Source organism: Ctenocephalides felis, unplaced genomic scaffold (genome assembly GCF_003426905.1).
Source record: "Ctenocephalides felis isolate EL2017-DRISC unplaced genomic scaffold, ASM342690v1 CF-g0.4_SCAFFOLD_01170, whole genome shotgun sequence".
Classification (NCBI taxonomy): Eukaryota; Metazoa; Arthropoda; class Insecta; order Siphonaptera; family Pulicidae; genus Ctenocephalides; species Ctenocephalides felis.
Window position 1 is genome coordinate 44,488,842 of NW_020537324.1, and position 12,439 is coordinate 44,501,280.

At 29.8% G+C, this 12,439-nt stretch overlaps 1 protein-coding gene across 1 annotated transcript in view; it reads right to left on the reverse strand.

Moving 5' to 3' along the window:
• Nucleotides 1-1,544: 1,544 nt before the first annotated feature.
• The window catches only part of LOC113367287 (myosin-B/C-like), a 45,873-nt gene continuing 34,978 nt past the window's right edge, over nt 1,545-12,439 (reverse strand). Inside the window, exons 11-15 of the mRNA XM_026608905.1 lie at nt 11,500-11,686; nt 11,168-11,421; nt 7,087-7,248; nt 1,807-1,961; nt 1,545-1,680 (exon numbers count right to left, since the gene is read on the reverse strand). Coding sequence (XP_026464690.1) covers nt 1,545-1,680; nt 1,807-1,961; nt 7,087-7,248; nt 11,168-11,421; nt 11,500-11,686 — 894 coding nt within the window. The remainder of the gene's footprint in view (nt 1,681-1,806; nt 1,962-7,086; nt 7,249-11,167; nt 11,422-11,499; nt 11,687-12,439) is intronic.

Genomic DNA, 12,439 nt, shown 5'->3' on the forward strand with positions numbered 1-12,439 from the left:
TGCTCTTAAGATAAATATAAAATCAGTGCAAGAATAATAACATTCTAGATCCCCCCTCCACGACTCTCGGGATAGAGATAAATACATTGATATATTTGATTAAAATTGATCTGCTAAACAAATTGAGTAAAAATAGACTAAGAAAAGTCACCTAACTGCTGCGCCAAAAATACGGAACGGGCAAATGGGAAAAAACTTCCTTAATTTCAAATTAATAGCTCTTTAGAAAGAGCCTGAATCAGTCTGAATTTGCAGAAAAGTTTTTAGTCAAAATCCTTATAAGACGATTTAAAAATAAGATTGTGCACTATATGAGTGAAAATCAGTTTGTATTTAGATAAAAAAGAAGCATCATTGGACTACTGAGAATAATGCCAAAAGGTGTCTCGACGTTAACAAAGATAATTGCTTCTGTTTCATAGATGGGCAGAATGTTTTCGATAAAGTCAAATGAAGCAGGCTGATGAAGATTTTGAAAACTAATAACATAGATTTATGCAACGTAAGCTGATCTATAGACTGGAAAAAAGGATTCAAGTGAACCAGGGTGATACAAACATTGTTGAAATAGGTCAAGAAATTTGGTAAGGACGTTGCATGTCAACGAACTCGTTCAACTTATAAGGTAAATGGGTCGTCAACACAAACCAATGAAGATACTGCAAATTTGTCGTTTGGAGGTAGAAGAATAACCACTACAAAGTAGGCAGATGATCTCGTTTTGATATCAAAAACCAAACCGTGCTACATAGCATGATGAGCAGAATCATCGACAATACGGGATGGATATTAACATTGACAAATCTAAGTTATGAGAATATCGAAACTAGACTAAACTGAGGATGGCGGTAGGAAACAAAGAATTGGAATACGTGGATTATTTTAAATACTCGGGAAGCACGCTGACTACAGATGGATGCTGCAAGAGAAAGATCATGGCCAGAATTGAAAATGTTTGAATACACAAACACACAAGCTCATACATATACATATTGCCGATTTTTGGTATCAAACAATTTAGAATGACTTTAAACGTCAAGAAAGATAACAAAATCGAATATTCTGGCAAAAACTTTCTCAGATTTTTTAAATATAAATTTTATAGCCATTGATATATTAAAATTGCTATTGAATCAAAATTATAAATTGATTTGGCTCATTGCTTATGTGTTTTTTATTGGATTCCATTTCTAAATTAGCTCAATATTACCTCTTTTCTTACCTACTATTTATAATGTTTAAGAGAATTTATATAAAATAATTGGAAATCTTATAAAAATGTATTCAATAAAATTTATATTATATAAATTAAGTGTACATAATATACATACATACATACATATATATATATATATGTATATATATATATATATATATATATATATATGTATGTATATATATATAATGTTTACAATAAAAACTGTCACCACGAAATTGTGCTAAATAAAGGAAGAAATATTTGAATAATATTGAATTGAATACATACTAATTCATTCAATAATTTCAAACACATGCTTTTATCATGTTTTTCCTAAATTGAGTGATTATATTTCTGTTTTTTTGAGTTCTTCAAATGTTGGTACATGCACATCGAAAATTTTACCACCATTAACCAGCCATACGGCACCGTTAGCAGCTTCTTGAAGCATGCGTATGAATGCATTTCCAACCAATTCGGGTCTGGAGAATGATATTATGTTTATATAAATTAACTGATATTAAAATTATATAAAAATATTAAATATTAGTTTTAATAAAAAATAGTTATATTAATTAACTTATTATCAGTAATAAGTGGGTACTTACTCTTGGTCTTCTAACAAAGCTTTTGGAATTTGTTCATACGGAATGTGCTCTTGTACAATTCCATACTTATTTATGCCATGTCTCAGAGGTGTATTGGTCCCTCCAGGACATAGTAATAGATATCTGATCCCGGTTGGACTACAATTTTCAGTTTGCTGCAAGTTTTTTACAAATTAGATTCATCATATGAAATTTCCATGATTAAAACAGAAAAAAAGCATTTCCAACACAGATAATTTGTAATTAGTTCAAAAATATTCATTACAACGTTATTATTACTATGAGATAAAAAAACTAAGAAGTCTCTTCACGTGTATTCATTGATAAAACGTTTATTATTATGAGAGGAAAAATAATAATTTAAGAAATCATAGGCAGCTTTTAAATTATATACACAATACATATAATATAAACTACAACTATATAACATAAAGTAAAAACTAACAAGTTGGTATTGGTATTTTGCCTTGAGGCAAGTTACATGAAATTCCCGATATGTGTAATTAATCGACTTGATCAATAAAATATACATTAGTTTATAAGTGATTAAAAGTATTCCGAGTGGATTTATTACACATAATTGAAAACGAACGAGCACGTTAACACGGAATATTTTCTAAAAACAAATTTTCACGCTCAATAATTGAAAACGAACGAGCACGTTAACAAGGAGTATTTTCTAAAAGCATTTATTCACGTTCAATTTAAATTTGACCATCTAGATAATCGATTAAAGTCATCCTGGACCGCAAACAAATCACCTTCGTTTCTTATGCCTCTGTATATTTTAGAATCATCCGCAAACCAAAAAAAACTCAGATGAGAATATACAAAATAGCAATGGTCCAAGATGAGAATATATGTTCAGGAATATAAAGAATTGGCTTTTATCCTCCCTTCAGCTCGAAAAGTATATATAACTAGCTGACCCGGCAAACGTTGTTTTGCTAAGTAAGGTATATTCTAATCAATTTCTAGAGAATCAAAAATATTAATACTTTAACCCTCCGTCTGTCAGATATTTTTTCACCTTCGAACGGTCGGAAAGGTCTGGCTAGACCACCATTCATTTTACATGCATTTATATGGGATAAATGAGTTTTTGGTGTCTTATATATTAACGATTATTAGTAGTAAATATTTATAGTTTTGATTTTTTCTTTTTCTTACCGTCTTTTGCATGTGTTGAGCTTGCTTATAATAAAAATATTACATATTATATTATATAAAAAAGATCAAAAAATATTAAAAAATCGTTGCTTTTTTGTTAATTTTTCTGTTTTATTTCAATGAAAAATTTATTCTTTTTCGGCGCCTTTGAAATGAATGTGAAATTCAAATGAAAACGAAATGAGGTGCGTCGCCTTTGAAATGAGCTGTAAAGTGAAAAATATAATTTCACTACAGCTTTGCCAAAAAAAGTACGGGTAGAAAAATTTTTGATAATGTTTGCATTACTCATCCGATTTTCAGTGTTTGCGATTACCAATAAGTTTGGTAGGTTTTCAAGAAACTCTCGTCATGAAAATACTAACATTCATGTTACAACACATAGCAAAGAATATATACAACCATAGGTAAACAAGTATACAACGCAGTTTGAATAGAAAATACCATGAAAAAAGACAAAATACTGGTTTACATATATCAAAAAGCGTATATTTCATACAAAATGTATGGGTGGTCTAGACAGACCTTTCCGACCATTCGAAGTATAAAAAAGTTAATATCCTTATAATTATCCTTCTGTACATTTTTTCGTCCTGATTTTTTCAATGATCGACAGCTAATGAAAATTTAGGAAAAGTCAAGAAATTTCAAGTCGATAGGATTACTAGAAGTTTTTTTTTTTAATTGAAGTCGAAAAAAGTCTGGCCAGACCACGCCGACCGACGGAGGGTTAAGTGAATAAGGATGTGTTGTTTGAATGATACATAAAATGAGGTATTATAAAAACAATAAACCCCCATTAGTTTGTCTATATTTTGTCAATACAATCAAACTAGAAGTCTTTTTGGTCTTTCGACTTATTGATTACGTTTCAAGTTTTTCAGATTCTTTTTGGATTCTGGATTTTGTGTATAATTGTAAATAATACTACTGAGCTTATCAAAATTTTCAAATTTCTGCGAGGAGAGATAGAAAATGTATTAAGTATTTCTTCTTTGACTTGCTTTTTGAGAAGTTTCAAGTAACATCCCATAAATTAAAGTAAATTTAATAAAAAAATATATGGAGGACGGAGAACAAAAGTACAATTTAACTTTGAGCAATTATAAATTATATTATGAAAATCAAACCAATTATATCGCAACAAATAACACATTTCAAACGAACAATTATCTGACTACGTTCAGTAAACTGCCTTCTACTTCATCATTGTAGAAATGTGCTTTTTTGATGTCTTTCAAAAAGTTGTTATCTAGACCTTTTTATCCTATAGGCGGGGTAACTTGAAACGGGCAGGTGGCAAAAAAATTTAGTCTTATTATAATTTTAAAGGTATTTTACAAAATAATTACATTTTTAACTAATGCTAAAAAACTACCAAAGGAAGAAAATACTTTTATTATGGATTTTCAAAGATTACCGTTTATCTCCCCTATTTCAAAGATCACCGCTTTCAAATCAAGGGTATAGCTCATAGGTGGGGAACATGCGGCCTCGAGGCCGCATGCGGCCTCCGGGAGGTTCTTGTGCGGCCCCTTGCCGTCTAGTACAAAATAGCAGAGTTACTTTCAAACAACTATTGTACATCAACGTCATGACAGTTCCGCAAAAAATCCCACCAAAAACAGTCATATTGTAACATGACATCAGATTACTAGCCTGAAACACAGACTCTTAGGCAGATACAAAAAAGAGATGTAATATATTATATTAATATTATTTAATATAAGCAATATTTTCGATTTCGCAAGACATCGCCTATTATATTTATTCAAGAAGTATTATAAAAAAATAACAGTGCAAAAGAATCGTTAGCACCCGGGTTGAAGATTTGTATGCGTATCCGTAGTAAAATGATAAAAATTTATGCTTCTCGCAATCAAAAGCAAATCCGCAGCTTTGGCGGAGATCGGGGCAACCAGATTTTACCTAGATATATTGGCAATTTTATGACACCATAGTTTAAAAATGACACAAAACTATACCTTTTTTCATAAAATACAAAACTATATTTTTAAAAATTGCTGTAAGCAAAATATGTGTTTGTATTTATTTGCACATAATAAGTATATAGAATTTATTTATATTTAAATCTTGAAATATAAATATAGAGTAAGGTATTTGAAATGAGAACAACTCAAATGCAAAATATAAATTAACAATACATTTTGAGCAAAATAAATACATATTTTAATTAAAATATTTCTTTCACGTTTATTATTGTTAGTTTATATTTAGTTTATAAACATCATTATTCTTTAAATGGAGTAGGTACATCATTTATCAATAATATTTTTTAAATTATATTCTTAAATGTCTGTCAATAGAACGTATATTTCTTTTGGAAAGGGGTAACGTTGCGTTTAATGCATTAATCCTTTTTTTTATGATAACTATTGTAATGAATGACAACAAGCAGAAATATTCATACAGAAAGTGTGCAATTGAATTTAATCTGGTTTTCCAAAACTCAAAATTCCCTAAATTAACCATTAACACCTTAGTTTGCAAAATAAAAATCTATCAGTGAATTCAATGATATAAGAATAATATATAATTTTTTATTTCAAAGAATTATGCAACAATAAGAATATGAAAATCAAATTCAAATCAAAAGCCTTTAATGCCATTTTTATATAAAAAATGAATGTTTAAATGAAATTAAGACGAACTAAAATTCGAGTTTATCGAAACGAAGTCGATTTTATCTTCAAGAAAAATGAATGAAATTTTGTTCGATTTCCTTCGACACCCAGAAATTTTCGATTTCTTTCCATTTTAAAAAATCTCGACATTTTTTAAAATTTTGAAGTATTTTATTTACTTTTTTCTATATAATGCAATAAATTGTTAAAACTATAAAAAAACTATAATAATTTTAGAAAAGTCACTTTTTTAGGTCAATCAGCTTATGCGGCCTCCTTTATTGCTGCCTAATTTAAGTGTGGCCTCTAATGGCAAAAAGGTTCCCCACCTCTGCTGGTTATACATCTTTTTTCCTCTACATTCAAATTTTGTTGTTAAACAATGCTTAACTTTACTGATTTTTGACACATCGGTGGTGGACCTTTTTAACCCCGGACCTTCATATATTACTATCTATTCTTCGATAAATTCTAGGAAATTATAAGGGATCGTTCAAGTATTACGTAAGCAGATTTATTACAATTATTTACCCCCCCCCCATCCCCCTTGTCAGCAAAAGTAAGCAAAACTCTTACCCTCTACCCCCATGCTTACGTAAACATTTTGCAATTAATGTAAAAAAATAAAAATACTACCTATGACGTAATCATCATCTAGACTCCCCTGGCCCCCATGTCAACCCAAAATAAGCAAATCAACAATCCCCTCCCGCCCCCCTAAAGTGCTTACGTAATACTTGAACGGCCCCTAACTGAGAAAATGTTATTCGACAAAATGTCCATTTGATCTTTCGATACCTTTAGGTTCTGAATTTAAATAACATAAATAAAAAATAATATAACCTTGAAAATGTTTTATAAATACCAATAAGTATATAATTATACAAATGAGATTTTTCAGAGCACCGTGTTTGAGAAAAATATGCCCAAAAGTGCATTTTCATATTAACATTTCAAAAAAGTTGATATTTTGAGTCTCTAGTAACACTTGCGGGCCTTGCGGCCCGTTTACTAACGTTTTTGTGTATAAATAAAACTACACGCAAAACTACTTACTACAATTTAATCAAAATTAAATAATATTCACGTAAAACATCTTATTAAACGTAATTGAACATCATCTGTCAAAAACGTTTGACATTTCACGTATTCGCCACCGTTCATTGTTTTATTTAAATTCTACACAAACTTTCAAATTAAAATTGTAAAGTTTCTACGCGATTTTGAAATAATATCACATCTTTCCGACCATCTCTGGATTGGCACGAATTTTTCAAGACTAAGACTGGCCAAATCGGTTTGGCCGTTTTCGAGTTTTATCGAATCATTTGATCGAGAGCTCCATTTTTATATATAAGATATAAAGCTGTTTGTTTTTTTGCATTTAAGTGTTTTATGTAATAATTAATATGTAATATTTGATAACATATGTAGTATTTACAAACATACTTGAAAGCATACTGACCGCTAAACATTGTGTGAATGTCAGCAAACTACTTTTGGTGCTAGTGTAGACAGGTAACCAGCGATGTGGTAGAAGAGCTGCTATTGAGCTGGTATTCACAATAACACCATCGTGGCCTGCCATAAGCTCGGCAGCAAGCTTAGTTCCGAGAATACTGGCTTTCTAATACAAAACATTACTAATTTTATTAATTTAATGTAAGTATAATTGTGATATACGAGTATAGTCTTATATAATTACTAGTTTATTGTTTATATTACATAGTGTAGTATAATAAACTTATACCGTATCGATTATCGAATTTTCTTTTTTAAACACTGCGATTAGTAAATTGTAAGTACTTTTTTACTCCTTATAATTTTTCAATATCAATTGTTTTAGTTTTTAAATTTTATATTCGTAAAATAAATTCTCAAATGATATTTATGTCTTTTATTAATGATATGCCCGAATATTAGACTTTGTTCAACAAATCAATATCAAATTCAAAAGTATACAGAATTTATTTAAATATACCAATTAAAACTTAACTAGTAGAGTGCACGGCATCGTGTCTTAAGGCAAATTGATGGAACTTTCCGTACCGTAATTAAACATTCGAGAAATGAAAAAATAATCAATAATTGTTTTGAAGATTTTCAAATAGATTATTTATTACAAATACATACTGTAAATTTATAATATTTAAATTGGGTGATGAGTGTATTTTATAAACAACTTATATGTACGTTTACAAGAGTCCATTTTTTTGAATTAGATTTTTTTTGATAATTTAGAAATTTTTTAATAATTTAGATTTTTTTTTTCAATTTTTTTTTAGAAGTTTAAAATTCTTTGGAATCTAAAAGAAACGTTTTTTTAAATATTTTGAGAATTAGAAAATTTTAAAAATATTCGATTTTTTTTTAATTTTCGAAAAATTCTTAAATTTTTGTAAGAAATAATTTATTTTGTAATTTTTTGAAATTCAGTTTTTTTTAAAAAAGATGAAAAATTTCGAAAATTTGAATTTGTTGAAACTTTGAATTTTTTTTTGAAAATTTTGATTATTTTTTTTAATTTTCAAAATCACTAAATTGTCTGTAAATGCATTTTTTGCACACCATCTACTCAAGCAAAATGTTTTTTGAATTCATCTAATCGGATAATCTGTTCACTCAAGAACTACATAACCGTTTTTACACCCTTTACGCTCCATACCTCCGAAACGGCAAAATAGCCTTTTGCAAAAACGCTTTGCGATCGAGTACGAACCGAATGATTTTTTAATCATACAAATCGGTTATTTCATACTGTCGAAAATGTCGAGGACATTTGTTTGAACCATATAACAAAACTTCGAAATTAAAAATCTTGGTACGGAACCCAAAAAAAAATTACACAAAATGTGTACACAATATTAAAATCTCTATATAATATCTGATAATTTGATGTACATATGTCCAATAAACATTTTTGACCGCCAAATGACATTTTTTTAAATTATTTTTATTGAGAGTCCATAACCGCTACACCTACCTTTCCAAAAATGAAAGAACTGCGCAGGTACGACATTTTTTGATAGGTAATTCAAAATTGATCTATCATAAAATTTTGGTTTGCGTTATTATTATCAACTAAGTTTATATTTTATATATCTTATTTCGCTTCAAATTTATCAATCTTTGATAATGTGATTGCTAAAATGTACAAATAGATATCTTGATTAATGTAAAAAAATTACAACGGAATGTGTAGTTTATAAGATGTAGGTACCTGTAAATTGAGAAACAGAAACCACTATATCTTTGATTTCAATTATGATAATAATTGTAAATTACGTTGATATATGCTAAGCATTTCTATTACGGAAGGCACTGTATTTTTCTGTTATATTAGTTATAGTTCACGGCGTTGATTTATAAAAAGAATTACTTAGAAACAAGTCAATTCTCTTAAAAATAAGTAAAGAATAAAATATCAGATGCATCATTGTCGTATTTTGTCATTAGACTTAGTAGACGTTACCGCATAATGCCAATTACCCAATACCGAACTGATTTTTAGAAAATAATTAATTGTGAAATGATGAACAACAGCTGTGGAATTATTTTTACTCAATTCAGTAAAAGGATAGTTACAGCAACCATCCATCCTTATTTTATATAAATGTAATTAGTGGATCACAAAAAATATTAAATTTCAAAAAATTGTTACAACACGTGTAGCATGGTAGTTAAAACGAATTTAAATAATGTAAAATCAAAGATTAAAATTATGTATACTGTCAGAATTTAGAGTTACTGTACGAAAGTTAAAACAACTTGAAAGCTTAATAATAAATAAACAATAAACATACAAAAGTATTGCTAACAAATGATTAGATTATCGTCTAGAGTATGTCTAGCAATGCGATTAATTTACTTAAATTCGTTTAATCCCTTTATCTGATTTAGATAATTTATCGAAATTGATCATTTTTAATTTTAAACAAATCGCACGCACCTATTTAATACTCCCATGTCATTATCATTTGTAAACAAATAATATTTATCATAAAGTGATTATAGAAATTATTTACGTTTTGAAGCCACCTGATTATTTTATTTCACAAAATATAGAATGTGTATAACAGGTGTTTATGATGAGTTTATTGAGAAAAAACTCATAAATAGATTTTAACATACGACTTAAACACAAGATGTAAGAATCCCATCAAACGAGAGATTCATTTGAGATAATATTAGCAAAAAAACACACAACCCTTACGAATTTGATATGGCGTTTAAATGTAAAATGTACATTTTTAACGTGTAGTTATTCAACCGCTTGTCTAGTATCCCTAGATAATATGAGAATATAATATATTCATATGTTATATGCAATCATCTAGGTTACGTTAAAATACACTCATAGGAAATGTGCACTTTTTTTTTTTTTTTTTTTTTTTTTTTTTTTTTTTTTTTTTTCTTTATTTCATTAATAATAACAATCAGAGTCAGAATGACTCTATGAGTTACAGAGCTGATATATAAAAATAATATATAATAAATCAAAATAAAAAGTAAACAAAAAATAATAATAATTACAACTCATAACATAATTAAAACTAAAGGTAAAATTATAATATAAACTAAATAATCCGTGAAACTGTTCCAATGAGCAGCTCAATATGTTATGTTAAGTCCAATGGAATTTTTCGCTTCAACCTTCTACTAGACGGAGTCATAAGTAGAGGTGCTATAAGTTGATTTGGATGGTTTTCAAGCTTGGAGTGATGGAATAAACTTCTGCTGCTAATTACATCCTTAATAAAAGGAACATTGAGGTCGTCGTGGATGATTTTATTGCTTACATACCAAGGTGCGTTGGTGATCTGCCTTAGGATTTTGGATTGCATCCGTTGCATTAAAACAATATTGGACATGCTGGCGCAACCCCAAAGCTCTATACCATATGTCCAGATGGGCTTTATTACAGATTTATAAATCAATAGCTTGTTGTCAAGCGATAGGATTGATTTGCGCCTCATTAGCCAATTCAGGTCTGCAATCTTCTGTTTGATTTGTTTAATTTTTGCCATAATGTGGGTTTTTCATGTTAGTTTTCGATCTAAGTATATTCCCAGATATTTTACATTTTCAGCTGGTGGAATTTTCTGGCAATTAAAGTAAACTTCAGGACAGGTTAGTTTGTTTAAAGAAAATGTAATATGGCAAGATTTGCTCTCATTAATAACAATGCGCCATTTTTTCGTCCATCGCTCGACAGCATATAAATGTAACTGGAGCTTGATAGATGCAACCATTGGGTTGATATCTGAGGAAAGTATTGCAATGTCATCAGCAAATGTAGCAATTGATGTAGTTGGCAATGAAGGAAAATCGCTAGTAAATAGTAAATAAAGGAACTGACCCAGCACACTTCCTTGTGGAACGCCTGCACTTATCGGAAAGGAATTAGAAGTTTCACAGTTAACCCTGACTTTGAATGTTCTGTCTGTTAGGTATGACTTAAGAATTTCATAGTAGGATGACGGAAGGTTATATTTTATTTTTAAAAGTAATCCCTCATGCCACACTTTGTCAAATGCCTGCCTTACATCCAGAAACACGGCGGAACAGTATTCCTTGGCTTCGAAAGAGTTATTAATAATATTAACAAGTCTGTGACACTGTTGTGTTGTCGAATGTTGCTTGCGGAAGCCAAATTGATGGTCTGGAATATTATTTGATTCTGATAATATATCTTGAAGTAAAAGTTTTTCGAAAATTTTTGAGGTAATAGGTAGAAGGCTTATGGGCCTATAAGATGAAACCAAATATGGATCCTTTCCAGTCTTTGGAATCATTTTAACTATAGAGGTTTTAAAGGATTTAGGCCAAAATTCCAGTCTTAATATAGCATTATATATATATGTTAAACAAATAATACCTTTTTTAGGCAATTCTTTCAACATTCTCGACGAGATTAAGTCGATTCCTGGAGATTTTTTGTTTTTAAGTTTAGAAATTTCCCCGACAACCCTTCTCAGAGAGAAGAATTTTTTATTATTTCTAACAGGAATCGTTCGATAAACCATGTCACAATCAGGAATTTGATTATCAGAAGGTAAATTAGGCTGAAACACAGAGGATAAATACTTGGCAAAAACTTCAGTTTTATCTTTATCACTTCGTGACCAAGTCGAGTCGTTGTCGGCATCCCAACGAATTGGCGGGTTTCGCACACATGGTTTGAGTCGGTTTTTCACTGGTTTCCAAATCGAATTATCGAAGCGGTTAAGGCTGGCTACATAGTTAGTGAAATTAATATTGCTCATTTCTTTCAATCTATTCTTCAGCTTATTACTGATGTTGTTAAAGTAGGTTTTATCTGAAGGTAATGGCTGTTATGCCATTTTCTTCTTGCTCTCCGTCCGTTTTCAGCGATAAGCTTTTTTGATTTCTAAGGAAGTAGATTGTCGATTGGATTGCACAGGTTTAGGCGTAGAGGATGAAGCAGCTTCAGTCAAAATGTTGTTGAAGTTTCGATAGCTGTATTAACGTCAGTTTGCGTTTTCAATCTCATTTGCAAATTGATTTTGTCCTCAACTTTTTTGCGATACATATCCCAATTAGTTTTCGCAGTGTGAAGGCATGGTGCTCGAGAAATATTTATTATAGATGAGCAGATGCTGGCAATTACAGGAGTATGGTCGGATGAAAGGTCAAAATTAGTTTCAATTTCAGTGTAATTTGTATTGATGCCATGAGAAATAAAAAAATCCAGTAGATCTGGTTCTTTTTGGGATCTGAGGGCCAGTAAGTTGGAGTACCCGTCGACAGCGTTACATATTTATATTGGGAATTACACTGTATAATTGTCTGCCCTT